The following is a 23,117-nucleotide window of genomic DNA, read 5'->3' as shown; positions in this document are numbered from 1 at the left end:
CCATCGGAGCAATTCAAGTATGGCTCAGCTCAGGCTCGCACAGCCGCCAGCTCTACTGTTATGTTGTTCTGTCATTTTGTCAGGCTGGTAACTAGTAATAGTATAATGGTGTATTATTTATTATTATTATTTCATTTCTTATATAGCACAGCATAATCCGCTGTGCCTCACAGTTGGAAGGGGATAAGCATATAGTCATGTGAAAAAAAATCCATTTTCAAATCGGTCTTATCGGAATATAATTACCTACTCTCAGACTGTATAAATAATAAAAAATGTGGCCAGGATACAGAAGGTAAGTACAGAGGTTAAGCACTATGGAAGGGTTAAGGGAGTGGTAGGTTACGGTTAAGAGCAGTTACCAGTATCTGTCAGGATTCTGACCTTTAGGATGCCGCTGTCGGCATTCAGATTCAGGAGCTTGCAGAACAACCCCTGGCTGCAACAACCTGAAGTGACCGGTCACATTTAAGTCTTAGTTTCTTTCACTGTATTTGAAAAAGGTTGTCCTATAGCTCCTGACCACGCTACTTCAGTGCATTGATGTTTGTGAGCTTTAGTTTGAGCAGGGTGGTGTTTTTATTCCCACTATAACATCTGAGTTGTTTGGCCAGGCCATTTCACAATTGTTTCAGTCATTCTTAGATTTAATCACTGTCCTGTAGCACATTTCAGTTTCCACTAAGCTTTACTCAACATACTGCAATAAATCCAATAGCATACCTTTAAACCAGGCCCCAGGTTTGAATAATGCCTTTTTAAGAGCCATGTAAAGATGGAAGTTGAGGCGCTTGTACTCTGCAATATCATCTCTCACACGTGGCAGTAGAACCAGGTTGTAAAAACGTTGAGCCATACGTTCAGGTAAGTTAGAAGAGAAGATCCTGGTAATGTGAGAAAATTAAAAGCCAATACAAATCAGACAAAATCCAGTATCAAAGTGAAGGCATGGGTAGGAGTATTATTACACAAACACATACCGCGTGGCCTGATACATTGCTGCAGCAGTCCAACTCTCAGGCTCTGTGATGTACAGGATCTGCTCCCAGTTTGCTAGAGCTGGGACAATCTTGAAGGCTTTGGGCAACTTGCCACTACGGTAGGAGGACAAAACCTGAAGACAGACAATAAGAAGTCTTACAATAGGCTAATGAGCAAGTCATAATTATTAGAATGAATCAACTTACAGAAATGGGCAAAACTATGCTACATAGACCTGTTTATTAGTGTACACTTAATTTCCCAGTTTACAGCATTCCCCCTCTCCCCCCCCCCCCGACTGGCTCCCTTAGAGGGGGGGCACACACCTTGGCACCCCTGATACCCTATATATTATTCCAAGTGTATCATTTGGGTAGCTCCGCACATGCCCTGGCCCCTTTAATGTCACGGCTGCCGGCCCTGCTTCCTATTTCCTGTAGCTGGCTGCCCTCTCCCAGAAAGGCAACCCTGGTCTCCTTGTCAGGCATCTTTTTTTCTTTTCCCTTTATTTTCGAAAATGTGTCTTATTTGCAACACTTTGTGACTAGTATACAAGGAGACTGCTGATTAATTTGATATATGGCCCTTGTCTATTGTATTGGAGTCTGTATTTGGTGCAAAACAGAACTTTTATTGGAAAAATTGCGGCTGCAACATCATAAAAGTTCATGTAAAGCTTCAGACTCAGTGGCGCACAAATATATAAGTATTAAATTAATCAGCACAGTCTATTTGCATGTCCTAGACACATTGCGTAGCAACGAATACGTTTTTTTGGCAAAAAAACAAGATGCTAAATGATAGAAGATTCTCACCCATATGACCAGTTGGCTTGACTGTAACAATGATGTATGAGGAATATATTGATCTATATTTCGCTCTATAAATCTTTATATATGGGATACATATAAATGTCCAGCTGTCAGGATACCAGCGGTGAGAATACGGATGCGAGCATCCTGAAGGAGACAATCCCAACATGGGGTCAGGTAAGTATAGTTACCCTCCCACCCCTTCAGCCTCCTCCTGCCACTTAAAGGAATCTTGCACTGGTGTCGGTGTACTGAACACCGACACCCCGCCTGCTGGGGTGTCTTTCATGCAGAGTGGCTCACAATTTTTGGATTGTTTTGAGTGTGTGCTGACTGTCAAATTTGCTAACTGAGATAGACACACACACACACTCACATTTCCATAACAGGAAAGGTCTTAAGCATTATAGAACGTTAGCGCTAGTCATTGCATTGTATAATTACAATTAAATGATGGGTGTGGATTGGCTCACACTGTCTATGTCGACACAAGCAAAAGGTCGGCATGAGTTTTTCACAGTGTATTGTATCATTGTTGACACATGAGCACATGGTCCCCCGAGTAGTGTACCGCACACCCGTGCATCGCTCCCCATGCCTCAGGTAAGGTGCCTCGCACGGCTATCAATGCGTGGTACACTCTGCCATCCTAATTATAATGCAACTTCAGAACATGGAGCATGGTTGTGATAAAAAAAAAAATATAAAAGTAACAACTTCAAAACGGGAAACGGTCATTAGGTCGACAAGCATTATATCTACACCACTAGGTCGACATGGGCAAGGTCGACAGTCAAAAGGTTGACATGGGGTTTTTCATTGTTTTTAGAGCCGACAGGCAGTATTTCCTGCCCCACCATCCACTAGGACGTGGTGGGAGAATAAAATAGTGTGCCGAGCGTAGCAAGGCACCGTGCTGGAAGCATGGCGAGTGCACCGAGCCATGTGGGGGATGCAGTGCTACGTTTTAGTGTCCATGTCGACTGTGTTGACATTCTGGTAGAAAAACAAAAACAGTGAAAACCCCCATGTCAACCATTTGACTGTTGACCTTGCCCATGTCGAACTAATGCTCGTGTCGACCTAGACCCATGTCAACCAAATGATCCACACCCTTCAAAACTCACCTCTTTTACGCCTTTATATACTTCTAGCACTCTGGGGTCTAGCTGTGGCATAGGTCTTCCAGAAACCTCTGACATCACTGTCTCCACTTCTGTCTGCTTTTCTGTGATCTTTTCCATAATTATATCAGCAAGAGTGCGCCTAAACACATGAAAACAATTCTATTTCATGAAAGCATGCAAGCCGGTCACTTACCCTTGTATTAGATGTGTCAAAAGGGGTTCTTGCTTTTTATGCTTAAAAAGTGGTATAAAGTAACCCAATTTGAATCAGTACATGACCATTTTTTAAGCCATTACATATTGGAAGTGCATAGACATTTTAATGGTTAAGCATTTTAAAATTGGATATTTGCAACTGTATCTGCTCGATCTGTGTTCGACTTAACCCTTTGAGTGCCAATCTCAGTGAGCTGTGCTAAATATCTGCTAAAAAATTCCAGCGTCGCTCACATTTGTTATATAAAATCAAATAAAAAATGTTGTGTAAAAAATATTATATTTTTTATATTAAAGGGAAACATTATAATGAATAAAAATGTTTGTTTGGCAATTTTCACACCAGTTATGAGAAATTCACTTGGCACTCAAAGAGTTAAAGAAAATGTTCACAATCTCCTCCCTAGATGATATCTAGGGACTGAATCAAAGTTGTACACAAACCCGAAGATTTGCATACTACTCTGATGGCTAGTGTACTGTTGTACACAAACCCGAAGATTTGCATACTACTCTGATGGCTAGTGTACTGCGCATGCATAGGATCAATTCTGACCATGTGCAGAATGGGTCCTACGTGGTCATTGCAAGATTGACAACTGTGCCATTTAGATGGCGGTGGCAGGGATCGTTCTACAAAATGGGGTCTGGTTGACACAGAATTTCTGAACCAGCAGAGTGAAAGCACCGGCTATCTTGCCTAACCTAAGGGTTATGGAGGTGTTTTAGCAAAGTGATCTGGTGGTACATTCTCTGATGCAGCAGGATCATAGAAACCCACAGGAAGCCTCTTTCTACCTAGATGCCTTCTGCAGCATTTGCCACAGTACCTTTGTTTTGTGTGTACTGCATCTTTCTGATTCAGGTCCCTAGTCACCCTCGTGATTACATGTGATTTTCCTTAGCAACATGAGGAACAGTGTTCATATTGACATTTTATTAAAATATCATGGAGCTGTAACAAAGTGATTAACTACTTTAAAGAACATGTCCTCCATGCAGAAAAATGCTCTATCCAACATGAAGAACAGCATAAACCAGTGGTTCCCAACCTTTTTTCTCTCCCGTACCCCTTCATTAGGATTTTCATTGATGAGTACCCGCTCCTCTCAATTTAAAATATGGACAGTACTTATGAGTGGAGTGGAAGTGAGCGGTATGCCTATCCTTATGCATGTCCTTATATTAAGGAGTAGCGGGCAGGAATCGTGCCCTTCCGTGTCTGCCCGCAGGTTGTGTATTGTCTCCAGGGTTCCCACTTACACCTGTAGGATTAATGCCGCTGCTTCTTCCACCCATGTCAGTGCAGGGCAGATGATCGCTGATGTCTGAGGGCAGCATGGGTAGCTCCCATTGGATTGCTGGTCAGGCAAAAGCACAATGAGACGCTGATGACGCTGAAGACAGAACCATAAGTGACACAACATGGTTCTTCTCCATAGCAATGGGTCTTCTGCCATCAAAATACTTTTTTTCATGTTCCGCCATTACCAATATTATTTTCAAGTACCCCCAACTGGTCTGCAGAGTACCCCCAGGGGTACTAGTACCTCTGGTTGGGAACCACTGGCATAGACAATGGCGATAACACTGTCAATGGTGTTGGAATTATATAGGACTTCAGAACCTAAAATATTCTCACCTCAATGGTGGGTTTTTATTCATGAACATTGAAATTGCTCTCTCATCCTCAGGATTCACCTCCACTTCCTCACTATGGGCACCTGCGGCCATGGCAGCAGCCTTTTCCAGTGATGGCCACTCTTCATCTTCAGAGTCTGTGTCATCAGCCTTGCCCTTATTACCTATATACAAGAGCAAAATATATACTTAAACTGTAACTTACCTGTATTACCAGTTGCGAAAAACATTTAGGTAGTAAACAATGGTTCTATAATAAAATATTGACTACATTATTTGGGATCTGGTGGCTTTAACCAGCTAGAGATCAATGACATAACTAGAGGTCTGGTTCTTACAGGGGGGAAACAGTATATGGGATCCCTTGATATCAGCATAACTGTTTCACAACATCAGTAAAGGGTTTAGAATATTAAAGTAAACCAATTTTACACTAACTTATGCTTCTTACGAAGGCAGAACAAGTTTCCATATATTATATATTGTGAAGCAGTTTAGTTATGCTACCCTCAGAGGGGGGAGGGGGTAATTGATTCTTAACTATAACTAACTGTGGCTATACACAAATTGCAAGCAGATAAAGGAGACGTGCATGCAGGCACTCCGTCTAACCCAGCACTGTGGTCTTCGGCTTAGTGGCCTGGCTCCCAGGCCCATGCTCGGCCTCGAGCTCCTCCTGCTGAAGCCGGGCCTGCTCCAGGATCCTCCGGGACAGCTTCTCGTCCACATAATCATCGTCGTGAGCATCTTCAGCCGCCTGTCCCCGTCGCTTTCCCCGGAAGGTGGGCCTGACAGCTCCATCCTGCAGGATCTGCTCTGCTAACGGTGCCTGGCAGGGAACCGAGCCCCGGGATTTCTTCTGCTTTGGCATACTGTAGCTGGCAACTGCACACACACGTGTGGAGACAGGAAGACAAACGAAGTCAGACTCAGAGCAACACCTGCGCAGGCGCCGTGTCAGGCCTCATTCTCGCTGACCTCCGTCCTGAAACGCAAATAGCTGTTCAGTCACATCTGCAGCTACACAGAGGAAGTGGGTCTGTCTGTGTACATATTCCGCCATTTTGGTGTAGCCACCTCTGCACTTTATACGATAGATTGTAGTTTTAGGGACGCTGCTGACTAATTCCTGCCCGCTATTGCAGACATTATCTGTATTACCACTTGCCCTCTGGAATTATAACGACTAGAACGGACGTAATATCTAAGCGGTACGAGGTTTTTGAAGGGAAAAAACATGGGGGTTACATGGTAAGTAATACCGATATATAGATTTCCTTAAAGGTTGTGTTGAGTAATCTGATGTAGATTTGATATGTCTAAACGTATTTTATTTGTTTTTGTAACATTATTCATATCACAAACCAGATAACAAATCACTCTCCATTTTTGGATTCCTGGTTAAGTTATTGTGGAAACTGGTTATTGTTATTTTTCAATGTTCACTCCAGTTTCCATGTGAGTTGTCCACAATCCTCAGCATTCCTTCTGATCTCTGCCAGTACTGACAGTCCTTATGACAACGGAAAAAGTCTCTAATCAGGTTTTTTGCACTCCCACACTTTAGCCAGGGATTAAGATTTGCAGTACTTGTTTCCTATCACGGCCACAATCGTGGGCATTGTGTGCCTTAACTTTAAGGCACACGATGCCCGCGATTTCCTTTGAAAAAAGCAGTACTCGGGTACATCGCGTCGGTCGTGTGCCTAAAGGGCCCTACATACGCAGAGATGTGTGCCAGAGATACATAACGGGAGATTCAGCACAAGAGATTTCACTCTTGTGGCTCATTTCAGACAATGAGCCACATACAGTACAGAGAGATTTGTGTCAGAGATTCAAATTGGGAGATTCAGCACGGGAGATTTCAAATCTGTCACAGAAAGTGAAGTAAAACACTGCACTTCATCACAAAAATGTTATTATTACTAAACACATCTAGCACATAACTAATGTCTTATTTAATAAGTATTCTTTCACCTCCCCCTAATATTGCCCCCCCCCAGAACCGACACCCCCCCCCCCATATGTCAACTTTTAAACGTTGGTGGTACAGTGGGAACGGACATAAAAAAAATACTTACCAAGTCCGGGGTCCAGCGTCTCGTCCTGTCATACAGACAATAATTTTGTAAAATAAAAAAATGGCATGGGGTCCCCCCCCCCAGGCATGACCAGCCCCGGGCTTTTTGAGTGGTCCTGGTTCCCAAAATCCAGAGGACAAAGTGCGTGGGGTCCCCCGGATCTTGGGGACCAGCACCAGGCTCTTGAGCTGGCCCTGGTTTCCAAAATACGGGGGACAAAATGAATAGTAGGGGTCCCCCATATTTTGGAGACCAGCACCAGGCTCCACTAGCAGGGGGTGTAATGCCATAGCCAGGGGACACGCTTGATGATGTCCCGTGGCCAAAGCATTACCCACCCTAACTAGTCAGCCCAGGCCGGGAGTTTTTGGGGAGGTGAGGAGCCCCCAAATAAGGGGGTCCCCCCTCTCCAGGGCACCCCAGGCCTGGGCTGCAGCCCGGGGCTATCCCCTGCACCCCTGGGCGGTGGGTGCAGGGTTGATAGCTTAACAGTATTTTTGTCTTTTACAGTAGGACTACAGGTCCCAGCAAGCCTGCCCCACATGCTGGCACTTGGGAGAACCACAGGTACCAGCATGTGGGGCATTAAAGGCCAGTCGGTACCTATAGCCCCCCTGTAAAGGAAATATTAAAATAAAACACAAACACAGATGTTTTAGTATTTTATTAACTGCATCTTGTCTTCACCCAGGGGGGCTCCTGCCCCCCCCCAGGGCTTCTGCGGTGTCTTCACCTGGGGGCAGCGGCCCCCTAAGCTCTTTAGCATGGCCGCTGCCTCCCAGGGCTTCTGCCTCTTCATCTGTGTTCTTCACCTGGGGGCGGCGGCCTTTTAAGCTCTTTTGCATTGGCCGCGCCTCCCAGGACTTCGGGAGCTCTTCTCTCCTCCTCCGCCGTCGGACTGACTGCCCCTACCCTGTCTCGAGCTGGCTAATATAGCCAGCTCGAGGGGGCGGGGCAATGACGCGGCGAGCCGTGATTGGCTGGCCGCGGCCATTTTGAAATTTGAATATATTTTTTTTTTAACATTTCCTCCCGATGCTGCCGCCGAGAGAAGAGGTGAGGTGGGGGTGGCGATGTGGTCAGGGGTCAGGGGTGGCGGCGGGTTCTGCCGTGTCTGCAGTCGCTCGCCCTGCTCATCTGCCCGCAGCCACACATGCGGGAGATGAGCAGGAGCTTTCTGAGCGACTGTTCTTAATTGAACAGCCCGTTCGTTCTGAATCTATGACAGATTCAGAACGGCGGATGCGCGCATGTAAATCGCTGTGTGGGCTATATACACAGCGATTTACATGCATTTTCTGAGCGATTTGTTAGAATCGCTCAGAAAATGCCTGAATATCGTGCTGTATGTGGGGCCCATTAAGAAGGCACGCGACCGACGCGATGCCCACGATTTCCCCATAGGCTTCAATGTTAAAATATTTTAACATTGAAGCCTATGCGCGCCCGACGCGATGCCCCCGATTTCTCCATAGGCTTCAATGTTAAAATATTTAACATTGAAGCCTATGCGATGGCCCTGATTTGTCCATAGGCTTCAATGTTAAATTATTTTAACATTGAAACTGAGTCCATTTAACATAGGAAAAAATGGGAAAAGGTCGAATAAGGGCCATTTCTCACTGGGTATGGCCCCGTCATGTGTGTAAAAAATAATGGCCCCCCATTGTGGCCGCCACCACCACGATTGACGCGAACCCGAAGCGTGGCGAGCGGCGGCGGTGCGCGTCCTCCGACCTTTTCATTCCCCTACTATCCACGTCGGCGTGGAGTTGAGAATAGATTAGTGTGGCGAGCGCAGCGAGCCACCGAGCCTGAAGCGTGGTGAGCGGACGCTGATACCTGTGAAGCCCGCGAGGGGACGCAGGGATCTGTGAAGGTATCAGCGTCCCCTCGCGGGGCTCGCTGCGCTCGCCACGCTTCGGGCTCGGGCACTAATCTATTCTCAACTCCACGCCGACGTGGATAGTAGGGAATGAAAAGGTCAGAGGACGCGCACCGCCGCCCCTCGCGGGCTAGCTGCGCTCGCCACGCTTCGGGTTCGCGTGAATCGTGGGGGTGGCGGCCACAATGGGGGGCCATTATTTTTTACACACATGACGGGGCCATACCCAATGAGAAATGGCACATATTGGCCCTTTTACCATTTTTTACTATGTTAAATGGACTCAGTTTCAATGTTAAAAAAAATTAACATTGAAGCCTATGGACACGATGGACCCGATTTCTCCATAGGCTTCAATGTTAAAATATTTTAACATTGAAGCCTATGGAGAAATCGGATACATTGCGTCGTGTGCGTTTTGGTATGCACGCGACCGACACGATTTTTTCCGACACGACCACCATGATAGAAATCGTGGTGGCCGTGCTAGGAAACAAGTACCAGATTTGCATTTCCATTAGTATTTACAAACCAATAAACACAGTACTGTATGTGTTAAAATTGTGAAAATATAAACATCTATTTCTCTTTCGTCCATCCTAGCGACACAGCTCAACCATGGGATGTAGGATTGTCCGTAGGAGCAAGGCACCTATGCTGACTTTGAGAGGCAGGCTCCTTCCTTCTGCATCCCAGAATTCCCCAGTTCGTTTTAGGTGCCCACCGGACTGGCTGCGTACTGTAGCTGTTTTTTGTAGAGTAGCTAGGTGTTTGATATTTTATTAATATTCACTAGTTAGTGCAGGTTTCCAGTGTGCGACTTTCACTTGGAAGTTATTCGCACTGAGGGCATTATTCTAGTTCACTCTTAGAGGCAAATTCCTTCTTAGTTGGACAAAACCATGTGCACTGCAGGGGGGCAGATGTAACATGTGCAGAGAGAATTAGTATTTTCCCTGCACAGAAAAAAAATAACTCCCCCAAATCTGACTGCTTTTTTTTTTACACTGCAATATAGATCTCACTTTGAAGAAAAACCCCACCCATATCTAATTCTCTCTGCACATGTTACATCTGCCCCACCTGCAGTGCACATGGTTTTGTCCAGCTAAGAAGGAATTTGCCTCTAAGAGTGAACTAGAATAAGGCCCTGAGAGCGCAGAAGAGGCTGACAGAAGCGCGTACTGTCAGCTCTTTGTGTGCAGAGGGATGCCCTCTGCACAGCTCTTTAACCTCCAGGAAAGGAGGTTTCCTGGGCCCCGGGGTGAGTCCTGAACCGGCTCCCTGCTTAGGGGGGGATACTGGGGGACGGACCCCCGATATGGCAGCGCCATTTCCCAGGCTTATAGGCCGAAATCCGCAAATGGAGTTGATGCCTATTACAGGAGTCCAGCACAGCTGGTCGCTTCCAAGTGGTCCCGGTCTGAGGGGAGACACTGGAGGTGAGGAGTAGCACTTGGTAGGAGCGGCTGAAGGGGGAAAAGGCACCAAAAGTCTTCTTTCCCCGCTGAAGCAGAGACTTGGTCTTTTCCTACACTCTGTTCTGGCGCCTTTTCTCTCCACACTGCGGAGCTGAAGGAGGATTTAATACGCAGATCAGAGTGAAAGGTTCTCCTGGACAGCGCTTTCTCTGGTGATTGCTGAGGATCAATTGCAGCAGCGCAGACAGATTACATTATTCTGTGCAATTGAACAGATGGATCAGGGGGATTTGTGCCCCTCATGTGAGGTCTGAGCAGGCTGAACCTGCGTGGGCAGCTGCATTGGGGAGGTCTATAAATGCTTTGGTAAAGGCTTTAAATAAGCAGAGAAATGACCTTGTAAAATCTCCTGGCCCCCTTTCCCCCTCTCAACCGTCTGTGGGCTCTATTACCCCATCTCAGGGGGACCCAGCTTTACTGCAGATTATGCAGGACACTGCACAAAGTGTTCATAAAATGAATGCATTTATGGAAACACTTGCCAAAACCCCTGAGGTCACTTCTCCCAGACACCCCTTATCTACACCTCCCCTGTTGAATTTAGGTTCTGACGAGGAATGTGTGCGCGCTGAGGATGTCTTTTGGGACCAGAGGGAAGAAGTTGACTCTTCTGTCACTGGTATTGAGGATTTGATCCTGGCAGTTAAGCAGACTTTAAATGTTTCAGAGGAGGATAAAGTGCCTGCTCATTGTGACATTTTCCTCAGATGAGGGCATGATAGCTTTACTGGGAGAAGCATGGAAAAATCCTGATAAGAGGCTTCTCATGCCTAAAAGATTTGCTAACATGTACCCAATGCCAGAGGAGCATGTAAAATTATGGGAAAAGACCCCTTTAGTGGATGCGCCTGTGGTCTGGTTGTCTAAATCCACGGCTTTACCTATTCAAGGGGGGTGCTGCATTTAAAGATCCTGTAGACAAGATAATTGAAGGATGCCTTAAGGCGGTGTTTGATGGGGTAGGCTTTACCCTATGTCAGGGCTCGACAAACCCCGGCGCCAGGTCACCACGGCAACCAGATTTTCCTGTCTGGCGCCTAGATTCTGTGAGAGATGTGGCCTGTCACCCGGCACCTGCTCAGGAAATAGGAGGCAGTGGCAGTGTGTCCCAGCTCCTGCCTAAGCCACATAGCCGTGGATAGCAGTGTGTGTCACACCTTGTCTCTGCATCTTCGTCCTCAGCAGTGTGGATGTCCGTGCAGCTCCTTCCGCTCTCCTGCTTCCTCTTCTGGCCGGCTAATTTCAATCCGCTCCCCTGCTGTGGATATCAGCATGACCCCCCCCCCCCTCACAGAATATCTCGGAGATCCCCTCCGCGCCAACCACCGGAAAGCTGAGCTGCGTTCAGCTCTGTCCTCAGTAGCAAGAAGCAGCAGCACGGCTCCAGCCCAGCCGTCCTCTGGCAGCTGTGTTCCTGATAAATGTAAGTCACAGTAACTGTCTGTGGTGGGCGGCTATTTGAAACCCGTTCTCCTGCCTTTATAGCTCTATACCTCCTGCCCTTGTCTACCCCCCTCAGTGCGGCAGTTTGCTTGGGAACCCTGCACCTCATGCACCATGGTAACCCCATAGCAACAAACATTTACCCCTGGCAGAGTATGTTAACCCCTGGCAGACCATGGTAACCCCATAGTGGCAGTGCATGTTAACCCCTGTCAGACCATGGTAACCCCATATTGGCAGAGCATATTAACCCCATATTGGCAATGAGCATGTTAACCCCTGGCATCAAGCATGAAAAGCATACCAATGATCATGTAGGTAAGCGAAACTTATGTGGCATAACATATAATTACGGCACGATGTATGGTATAGTGTGTAATGGACATTACGGTGTGTGGTATATGTAATGGGCATTATGATATGTGTACATTTTTGGGGCACGCCTTTGGTGCGCACTGTCCCTATTATTGGTTTGTCTGGCACATACATTTTCATCCTGGCTCCTAAATTTTAAAGAAATGTGTCTAGCCCTGCCCTACGCCCTATTATTGCCTCTGCCTCTTAACCAAGGCTATGATTAAATGGGCTGAAGCCTTATGTAATCAACTCCTGCCTGACTCGCCAAGATGGTGTCAAAAGTGTTGGCCACATCTATGACAGCGAGAAAAACTCTCTGGCTTAAAGCTGACCGTGAATCCAAGAAGTCGAGGGCTTGGCTTTTAAGGGAGAACTTCTTTTTGGACAGAACTTGAGTCCATTATAAAGCAAGCCATGAGGGGAAAGAGCACTTTCCTTCCCACCACGTCTAAACATTCAGTGTCCAAGTTTGGGGCTTTTAAGCCGTCCTTTCGTTCCTCCTTTCGAGGGGGTGAGTCTAACAGAGGACAGGCAGGAAGAGGAAAGTTTCCAGCCAGTAAGGAGAGGGCACCCAGATCCCATTTCGGGGCCTTTGCTAAGAAACACCCGTCCAAGAGTGAGGATAAGTCCTCTGCATGACACGGTGGAGACTCCCTGTTCTGGGTTCAGAGTGGGGGTCGCCTCCTGCAGTTTCGGGACAGGTGGAACATCTCCACCATGGACCCTTAGGTTCTCTCCATCATTTGTCAGGGTTACAGAATAAATCTCAGTGGGCCTCCTCCAAAGAGATTTCTTCCAACACCTCGCCTACGGAAAGCGGTCCCTGTACCTCAGGAAGAAAGAGAGTATTTTATTCCATTATTTTCTTGGTCCCCAAACCAGACGGGTCTTTCAGACCCATTCTAAATTTGAAGTCTTTAAACCTGCACCTGTGGGTGGACCATTTTCGAATGGAATCTCTTTGATCAGTGCTGTTAAGCATATAGTCGGGAGAATTTCTAACATCAGTGGACATCCAAGATGCTTATCTTTATGTGCCTATCTGCAAGGAACATCAGTCTTTACTGTGTTTGGCGATTAGTAGAGACTCCTTTACAGTTCCAGGCTCTTCCTTTTGGCCTGGCCACAGCACGAGAGTCTTCACAAAAGTGATGGCTGTCATGGCAGCGGCTCTCAGGCTAAAAGGGATAGTGATTATCCCGTATTTGGACGATCTCCTGTTCAAGGCGGAGTCAGCGGAGAAGTTGCAGGAACATCTGGCTTTTCAGACACAGTTCTTCCAACACCATGGGTTGTTGTTGTTGTTGTTGTTAAATCTCCCGAAGTCTCATTTGACACCCACACAGAGACTTCAGTTTCTGCGGGTGATTTTGGACACACACCTACATCATGTGTTTCTTCCGGAATCCAAAGCAGTGGACATTCGCCAGTTGGTCCTGTTGATTCTTCAGTCCCCAAATCCAACAGTTTGGCAGGGAGTGAAGCTGCTAGGCAAGATGGTGGCAACCTTCGAGACACTGCAGTTTGCAAGGTTTCACTCAAGAACCTTTCAGTGGAACATTCTGTCATGTTGGTCAGGAAGTTCAAAGACCATGAAACAGGAACGACTGTTGCTGTCTCAGAAGACAACTGATTCCTTGATCTGGTGAACGGATCTGGAGTGTCTACAAATGGGGCGTTCCCTCTGCTCGTGGGAGTGGCTGGTTGTCACGACCGATGCCAGTCTCAGGGGCTGGGGGGCGGTAGTCCTGCACCTGAGGTTGCAGGGTCTGTGGTCCAAGGAAGAATTCAGACTGCCGATCAACATCTTGGAGCTCCGGGCGGTTTGGAACACCCTTCTGCAGGCAGAGGATCTCCTGAAGGGATCACCTGTACGCATAAAGTCAGACAATGCCACGGATGTTGCTTACCTGAATCATCAGGGAGGAACTCACAGCAGGATGGCAATGCATGAAGTCTTGCAGATTTTTCAGTGGGCAGAGGTGAACATTCCTACTCTGTCTGCTGTGTTCATTCTGGGGATCCAGAATGTAGAACCGGATTTCCTCAGCAGGGCAGAGCTGCTGGAAGGAGAGTGGGCTCTACATCAGGAAGTTTTTCAGGAGATAGTGAATCTCTGGGGGCTCCCAGAGATAGTGAATCTCTGGGGGCTCCCAGAGATAGACTTGATGGTGTCCAGGCACAACTGTCAGGTTCCCAGGTTCTGCTCTCGGACCAGGGATCCGACCACGTGGACAGTGGATGCCATGACAGTTCCGTGGCATTTCAACCTGGCTTACATGTTCCCTCCGTTTCCTATGATTCCTTGGGTCATAAAGAGAGTGAGGATACAGGAGGTACAAATCCTTCTGAATACCATGGCCCAGGAGGTCATGGTATTCAGACATACTGAGGTTGTCGACGGACTCTTGGCGTCTTCCTCTTCGGACGGATTTACTCAAACAAGGACCATTGCTGCACCTGGACCTAGCTTGTCTCAATTTGACGGCCTGGCTTTCGAAAACTCCTTACTAAGGAAGAAAGGTTTTTCGAGGCTGTTATCCAGACTATGCTCAGGGCTTGCAAGCCTGTATCAGCTGCAAATTACCATAGTGTTTGGAAGATCTATATCAGGTGGTGTGAACATCAGAAGATGCACACCTAGGTTCAAGGTCACTAGTCTTTTGGAATTTCTCCAGGACGGGTTTTCAGCAGGGCTTAGCCTGCAGTCTTTAAAGGTACAGTTGTCGGCCTTATACATTTTCTTTCAGAAAAGGGTAGTTCTTTTGCCTGAAGTACAGACTTTTTTGCAGGGAGTCATGAAGCTTAAACCCCCATATAGGCAGCCAGTGGCGCCTTGGGACCTGTCTTTAGTTTTGTCAGTGTTAAAAAAACCTCAGTTTGAGCCTTTAAGGTCGGCTGATCTTAAATTTCTTTCTTGGAAACTTACCTTTTTGTTGGCTATAGCTTCGGTTAGGCGAGTTTCATAATTGGGGGCCTTGTCTTGCAAGTCTCCGTATCTGATTTTCCATGATGACAAGGCTGTGCTTCATACAGTGCCTAAGTTTCTACCTAAGGTAGTGTCAAGTATTCATTTAAACTAGGAGATTGTGCTCCCAGTGTTTTGCCCTTCTGAGGAGGCCAGAAATATGGACAAGTTGAAGAAACTGGACGTTGTTCGCATCTACGTTGAAAGTGTCAAGGATATTCGCAAAACTGATTTGCTTTTGCTACCATATGACATACATAAGAGAGGGTGGCCTGCACACCATTGCCAGATGGTTAAGGTAAGTAATTGCCTTTGCCTACACTAAGGTAGGCACACCTATTCCTTCAAGGATTAATGCCCATAGCACCAGGTCAGTTGCTTCCTGTTGGGCTGTGCGTCATGGGGCTACAGCGGAGCAGTTATGCAGTGCTGCCACCTGGTCCTCTGTTCATACCTTTACCAAATTCTATAGGTTCCATGAGTTTGCGTCGGAGGACACTTCATTTGGGCAAGCAGTAATGAGAACTGTAAGCCTGAGCGTACCCTCCCAAAGGACCAGCTCTTGAACGTCCCATGGTTGACCTGTGTCGCCAGGATGGACAAAAGAAAAAAGGGGATTTTTGTAAGAACTTACCGTTCGAATCCCTTTCTCTGAGTCCATCCTGGTGACACAACGATCCCTCCCTTACGCTCAGTAAGTTTATACCGTTCATGTATTGTCATGTTATTGGTTATGTTGATTGTGCATATTAATATGTTTAGGCGTTGTACTGAGTAATGTATACTAGTGTGCTTTAGAAGTTGAGGAATTCTGGGATGCAGAAGGGAGGAGCCTGTCTCTCAAAGAAGTTAGCATAGGTGCCTTGCTCCTGCGGACCCTCCTACATCCCATGGTTAGCTGTGTCACCAGGATGGACAGGATTCAAACAAGTTATTTCAAAAATCCCCTTTTAATTACTGTAATGATGGATGAGCATATAAGTCATGTTAAAGCATTTTTACATATGGGCATTAAATAATCATCTACCTATCACTAAAATGTGATAACTTTTATTGAATATGCAAATAACCATAACACATTTATTGTTGTCACTGTATACAAGACATACTGAATAAATAGATATGTGTTCTTACTCAGTGTAACACAGGTACCATTAGCAGAAGGGAAAAGTGTGCAGCAGACTGTGGAACTCCTTACACGTAAACTGGAGCAGCTGGGAGCAGAGAAACAAGGAACATTCTATGTGGACTGTGAGACATACCACACTGCAGGGGCCAATGTGGGAAACACAGGTACTTGCCATAGTGCTAATAGCGCAAAACTAATTATGGGTACACAGTAGCTTATATATCGCAATCATGTCAGTGGCTGTACACCAGTGATAGTTCTGTGAATTATGATGTTCACAGACGTATCGGGTTGACCCTCCTACACATCAGATGGTCTACTATATCTCTGCAGATATATCATACTGTGACCCTTATTCAGATCTGTACACAGTACAGAATTGTTCTCAAAATGGGCAAAACCATATGCACTGCAGGTGGGGCAGATGTAGCATGTGCAGAGAGAGTTAAATTTGGGTGGGGTGTGTTGAAACTGAAATCTAAATTGCAGTGTAAAAATAATGCGGCCAGTATTTACCCTGCACAGAAACAAAATAACTCGCACAAATCTAACTCTCTCTATACATGTTACATCTGCCCCACCTGCAGTACACATGGTTTTGCCCAGTTTGAGAACAGATTTGTACTGCGATCAGATCTAAATAAGGGCCTGTGTGTACTCGAGGTCAGCACCACCGATACACTTGCTGCAGAGGCTGACATCAAGCTGGGTGGGCAAATTTAAAGTACCCACCCAGCTGCATGACGGGAACTGATATATGGAGGGGGGTGATTGGTAAGTGTGTACATTTGCTTTGAGTGGACGGTCAATTGGCTTGACAACGAGACCACCAACATAAATCTGTGTGTGCACTGCCTACCGTATGTATTTTGTATTATTTTAGCATTATCCTATATATAAAGTGATATGAAAGTCGTATAACCTACGGAATTGATTGGTTGCTAAAAAGCATCCGCAATGTACCACATCAGTTGGATCCAACATCAGTTGGATCCTGAAAGAACTTGAAAGTCAGATGAGGTAAACCAGGACCTACGCCGACTACTGTTTACCCTTTACGTTTTTTTACGAGAGCTGGTTTCACACAGTCCTCCAACTAAGAGGGTTTTTGTCCACCATATGACCGGTTTACAACTTGGCTATTGCACTTTATATATTTTATATGTTTTAATGCTGTTCATTTTACCATTAAATACTACACTGTTTTGGAAACTTCTCTCCATTCTTTTCCGGGTTAATAATTCCTATATGGTGGAGTGGTGCTGTACATGTTACATCTGCCCCAGCTGCAGTGCACATGGTTTTGTCCATTTGAGAAGGAATTTGCCTCTGAGAGTGAATCAGAATAACCCCCTGACCAACAATTCTTTTTCAGCAGAACAGTTTTCTGTCTGCACTTTGTAGTAATTTTCTGGGGAGTTAAGAGCTAAAAATCAGTTGCTAAAATCAGCATGTATGGGCATAGGGACATACCCTGTGCCTGGAAATGCCACCTCTCATAAGAAGTCAGAACCTTCCAAGTCTGAATAAATACTATTCAAACTCTTCATATCCTCTAAAAGGGAAAGATTACATCTGATTCTGCAGAATACAGCTGGTACCATATGTCTAGCTCCACCCTAGGATCTGCAGCTGTTATCTTCAGTCACTGGAGCCACCTCTGTCCAATTCATTGGTCTTACAGCTGCCAGTGTTACATTAAACTGTATCTTCAGTGGATTCCCCTGAATGACTACAGTCCCCCTTTCATATACAAATCATTATTGGAGTTTTGAAAATCATGTAGTTAGATGATATTCCTGTCATGTAGAGTTCATGTTTGGAAAACTTGTCCTTTAACCCCTTGAGTGGTGGGTTCTGCTGGGCAGGACAAACCTACCAGGGCAGATCACAGAAGCCCTCTCCAGTGATCCCCCCCACACATCTGCTCCGGCGTTAGTACGCCGGAGCTTCCCTGCCTGTCATTCATCACTGACCACACAGGCGGCAGGCTTGGGGATGTTTTGCGGCGGCTTGGGAGGACTCGGGCGCCTGTACTTTCCCAAGTCCCCCTGAGCCACCCTGAACATCCACGAGCCTCCTGCCTACTTCAAAGGTAATGGGGGGGGGGGGGGGCTGTAGAGGTGGTGCACACCTGGACACCACTGGGGAGCATCTATTACACATTAGTGGTATGCCCGGAAATTTTCCAGGACAACCCGCTGCAGTATACCCAGAAAAATTCCGGTCATATCACCCAAGGGGTTAATCTTCATTTAAATATTTAGATGGTAGTCAAAGAAATAAGCCTCTTTCTTATCAAGTATAAATTCAAGGTTTTGTGGTTCATGGGCCCTTATTCAGATCTGATTGCAGTACAAATTTGTTTTGAAAATGGGCAAAACCATGTGCACTGCAGGTGGGGCAGATGTAACATGTGCAGAGAGAGTTAAATTTGGGTGGAGTGTGTTGAAACTGAAATCTAAATTGCAGTGTAAAAATAATGCAGCCAGTATTTACCCTGCACAGAAACAAAATAACTCACCCAAATCTAACTCTCTCTGCACATGTTACATCTGCCCCACCTGCAGTGCACATGGTTTTGCCCATTTTCCAAACAAATTTGTACTGCGATCAGATCTGAATAAAGGCCATGGTTTGATCTTAAGACCCTCCACCAAAGCAATGCTAAACTAGTGGGCTTGCTGCACTTCCCTCTTGCAGAATAGTGTGAGTGTGGAGAATGAGATCTAGGGGGTTATTCTGGTTCACTTTCTAGCAAATTCCTTCTTAGATGGACAAAACCACGTGCACTGCAGGTGGGCAACCAGATTTTCCTGGCTGGCGACTAGATTTCAGTGAGAGGTGTGGCCTGCCATCTGCATAGGCAATAGGATGCAGCGGCAGTATGTCCCATCTCCTGCCTAAGCCATCTCCTCTCAGCATATAGGAGGAGATCCGCCGAAAAGAGTGTTCTGAGCACCGTGCCCGGAGCATAGCGAGCAAAGCGAGAGGCTGCGGATTACTTCAAACAGTGTCCATGTCGACTATGTCGACATTCGGGTAAAAAAAACCCAGTGAAAACCCCCATGACGACCGCGCGACCTGTCAACCTAACCAATGTCGGCCTAAAGCTTTTTTCGACCTAAACACACGTTGACCTTGTCCCATTGGGGTCGACAATGCGATCCACACCCGTCTGTGACTGTGTGTATGTTCACACCTAACCAAAGCTTACGTGTATTCCGCGTCCCCTCGTAGTGCTCGGTGCACTCACCACGCTTCTGGCTTGTTTTACGCGTGCCCGTGCTGGGCTCACTGTGCTCACCATGCTTCGGACTCGGTGGCTTGCTGCGCTCGCCACATTTTATAAAGTCAACTCCACGCCAAATTGGATAGTGGGGGTATGAACTGGTCGGGAGAAGGCGTATCGCCACGCTTCGGGCTGGCGTGGATAGAGAGGGTTTGAAATGGAGGCATTTGCTAGTATGTAACATGGAGCACTGGCAAATGCGTCCTTGTATTGTGCATAAGACGCACTTGCGCACCGCACCCCCCTTTGTGCATGAGACGCACACGCTACCGAACCCCTAACCCTGACCTCCCTGAAGCGGACACGGGCAACCCTGTACACACAACCCTGTACCCTGCCACACAAATAACTGAGACGCACAAGCGTATTAGACGCTCGTGCGTCTCAGACAGATGGATCGCCTCTCTGCCGGCGTCTGCCAGCGCAGGGGATCTGGTGGTTACCGGTGCTGTGTGAGAGGCGCTCACAGGGCTTGCCAGGGATGCTAGGGACAAAGCTGCAGCTTGCAGGGACAGTACAGTGACCACGCTGCCTGACTGGGACACTACGCTAACGACACAGGGCTGCTGCTGGGACATTACGCTGACTACGCTAGGCTGCCGTTGGGCTCCGCTGACAGCATAGCGTGCGGCTGTGAAACGACACAACTACCCTCATTTTTAAAAGTTGCCAATCAGGAGATGGGTATAAAAGCAAACTTATGAAAGGACAAGGAGAAATCTCTTAAGGTGCCCATACACTGTGTGTTTGCACCGGGCTATGCAATGTGTGCTCCCGCAGGCATCGCATTGCACAGTACAAAAAGTATGTGCTACACCTACTGTTTGTACTGCCTTCTGATCACATCGCACGCAAAATGCATGCCTTGCGTTGCGATCCAGCCCATAATGGTTGCGATTAAAGGGCACCTTAAGAGAGCATAAAAGGACATGCAGTGTGCTCCCCCATAATGGGTCAGATTGTGGTGTTTTTGTTAAGTAAATGGTTGTGAGAATATTAGCTGCAATTATTTATAGAGAATTTAACGTGGCTTTAATGTTATTGTACAAAATGTCTGGATTTTGAGAGGGGGGGGGGTGTGGTGGGGTACAAATTTACTTTGCCAGGCTCCTAAACTTTTTTTTTTCCTGGTTCCTATATTTTAGAAAGATTTGTCAAGCCCCGTCTTGAACTTCCACCAGACCCATACTGCACATGTGCATTACGGGTCTGAGACACCAAACTGTGATTGATAGTCTGTTGCCATTTGAGGGCCGGCGAGGGGGTGATGGTCTTCATTTCCCAAAACATGGCACTACCATTATGACCCAAGAACCTTATCCTAGTTCACTCATAGAGGCAAATTCCTTCTCAAATGGACAAAACCATGTGCACTGCAGGTGGGGCAGATACAGATAGAATTGGATTTGGGTGGGGTTTTTCTTCAAAGTGAGATCTATATTACAGTGTAGAAATAAAGCAGTCAGAATTTTCCCTGCACAGAAACAAAATAAGTCACCCAAATCTAATTCTATCTGCACATGTTATATCTGGTCCACCTGCAATGCACTTGGTTTTTCCATTTGAGAAGAATTTTCGGTACTCTTTACCTAGAACGGCGCCCACGATTGAAATCGCGGGATCGCGGGTAAAATCGCGGCAATCGCGGTAATCGCGGGTAAATCGCGGGTACATCAAAATCGGGTACCCGCGATTACCGCGATTTTCCCATAGGGAACAATGTTAAAAAGGCAGATTGACCGCGATTTTAGCGTTAAATGCCTCAATGCCCGCGATTTTTACATAGGAAACAATGTTAAATGGGCCACAGAGCCCTAATAGTCCCCCTGAATTGTTAAATGGCCCCCACAATTTTTAACGCCACCCCACGATCAACGTGAACCCGAAGCGTGGCGAGCGCAGCGAGCCCGCGAGGGGCGGCGGTACGCGTCCTACGACCTTTTCATGCCCTACTATCCACGTCGGCGTGGAGTTGAGAATAGAATAGTGTGGCGAGCGCAGCGAGCCACCGAGCCCGAAGCGTGGCGAGCGCAGCGAGCCCCGCGAGGGGACGCGGATACCTTCACAGGTAAACGCGTCCCTTCGCGGGCTTCACAGGTGTCCGCGTCGCCACGGACACCTGTGAAGCCCGCGAGGGGACGCGTTTACCTGTGAAGGTATCCGCGTCCCCTCGCGGGGCTCGCTGCGCTCGCCACGCTTCGGGCTCGGTGGCTCGCTGCGCTCGCCACACTATTCTATTCTCAACTCCACGCCGACGTGGATAGTAGGGCATGAAAAGGTCGTAGGACGCGTACCGCCGCCCCTCGCGGGGCTCGCTGCGCTCGCCACGCTTCGGGTTCACGTTGATCGTGGGGTGGCGTTAAAAATTTTGGGGGCCATTTAAGACTTCAGGGGGACTATTTGGGCTCTGTGGCCCATTTAACATTGTTTCCTATGTCAAAATCGCGGTCATTGAGGCATTTAACGGTAAAATCGCGGTCAATCTGCCTTTTAACATTGTTCCCTATGGGAAATCGCGGGCATCGCGTCGCGGGCATCGCGGGTACATTTATGGCCGGCCGCGACGCGACCGACGCGATTTTTCAGGTTTAACATGGTTTTCAATGGGAAAATCGCGGGCATCGCGTCGGTCGCGTCGCGGGTAGCCATAAATGTACCCGCGATGCCCGCGACGGGCGCCGTTCTAGGTAAAGAGTACCGAATTTTCCTCTAAGAGTGAACTAGAATAAGGCCCCAAGTGACGAGGCCAGGATCTTCATCAGATGACGATTTACTATCCTCTTTGGATCTACATCATCTGGCTTGTGCAACCTCATGGGCCATGGAACTGGCTGATGGTATCACAGCTGATCTGATGCTGCGTCCAAGGATGCAGATTGGATCATTTATGCAAACAGGAGACATTTTAGCGCTATCATTGTTGCATCCCTGTAAGCAGCAGTGATAGCAACATTAACAGTATCTGAATCCGGTCCGGTGTTTGTCCAGTAGATTCAAAAGCAGATGCTCATTTTATTTTCTCCACAAGACCTTGGATGTGTACAGCCTGCCTCCTTTGGTCCAGTCTACATATTATTTGTGTAGAGGCAGGGCTGCCATCAGCCAGGACAGAGAGTGGGGCCCATCCCTGGCTGCTACTGGCAATACCTAGAGAGCTGCATTAGGCTGCGCAAAAACAACAGGTAAGTATATGGGATATGGTCACTAGGTCGACCCTATTTAGGTTGACATGCATTGGGTCGACAGGGCTTAGGTCGAAAGTGTTGGAAGGTTGACACAAGCATTAGGTCGACAATGGGACAGTAAACAGTCAAAGGGTCGACATGGGTTTTTTGGGGGGGTTTTATGTGCCGACAAGCAGTATTTCATGCTCTAATATACACTACGGCGTGGTCAGTGGCATAACTATAGAGGGTGTAACTGCTATGGGGCCCAGCAGTTTGGGGGGCCCCAAGGCAATGCCCTGCACCCTCTTGCTTTTTTTTTAAAATTGCTGCCTGCAGTGGTTGTGATGAGCAGCAGACCCGGCCGATTGTGACACTGAGCTGCGGGCGGTGTTGCAGAGCAGAAGACCGAGCGGGTGGCCGGAGCCGCTAACCTGGAGAATCTGCAGGCAGCAACGCTAGGCAGGAGACCCTGGCGACTGTCTGGAGCTGCCGAGGAATAGACCGAGTGAGTGGTCGGAGCCGCTGAGCTGGAGA

General features: G+C 47.2%; 2 protein-coding genes across 2 annotated transcripts in view; one reads left to right on the top strand and one right to left on the bottom strand.

The window, feature by feature from the left end:
* The window catches only part of BYSL (bystin like), an 11,799-nt gene extending 5,973 nt beyond the window's left edge, over positions 1-5,826 (bottom strand). Inside the window, exons 1-5 of the mRNA XM_083172973.1 lie at positions 5,390-5,826; positions 4,779-4,941; positions 2,921-3,059; positions 981-1,114; positions 724-884 (exon numbers count right to left, since the gene is read on the bottom strand). Of these exons, the coding sequence (XP_083029099.1) occupies positions 724-884; positions 981-1,114; positions 2,921-3,059; positions 4,779-4,941; positions 5,390-5,648 (856 nt within the window). The 5' untranslated portion in view covers positions 5,649-5,826. The remainder of the gene's footprint in view (positions 1-723; positions 885-980; positions 1,115-2,920; positions 3,060-4,778; positions 4,942-5,389) is intronic.
* Positions 5,365-23,117, top strand: part of MED20 (mediator complex subunit 20) — a 23,875-nt gene continuing 6,122 nt past the window's right edge. The window contains exons 1-2 of the mRNA XM_083172974.1: positions 5,365-6,028; positions 16,134-16,288. Coding sequence (XP_083029100.1) covers positions 6,015-6,028; positions 16,134-16,288 — 169 coding nt within the window. The 5' untranslated portion in view covers positions 5,365-6,014. The remainder of the gene's footprint in view (positions 6,029-16,133; positions 16,289-23,117) is intronic.

Source organism: Crinia signifera, chromosome 2 (assembly GCF_055691185.1).
Source record: "Crinia signifera chromosome 2, ASM5569118v1, whole genome shotgun sequence".
NCBI lineage: Eukaryota > Metazoa > Chordata > Amphibia > Anura > Myobatrachidae > Crinia > Crinia signifera.
The sequence above is the reverse complement of the archived record's forward strand: the minus strand, read 5'-3'. Positions and strand labels throughout refer to the sequence as shown.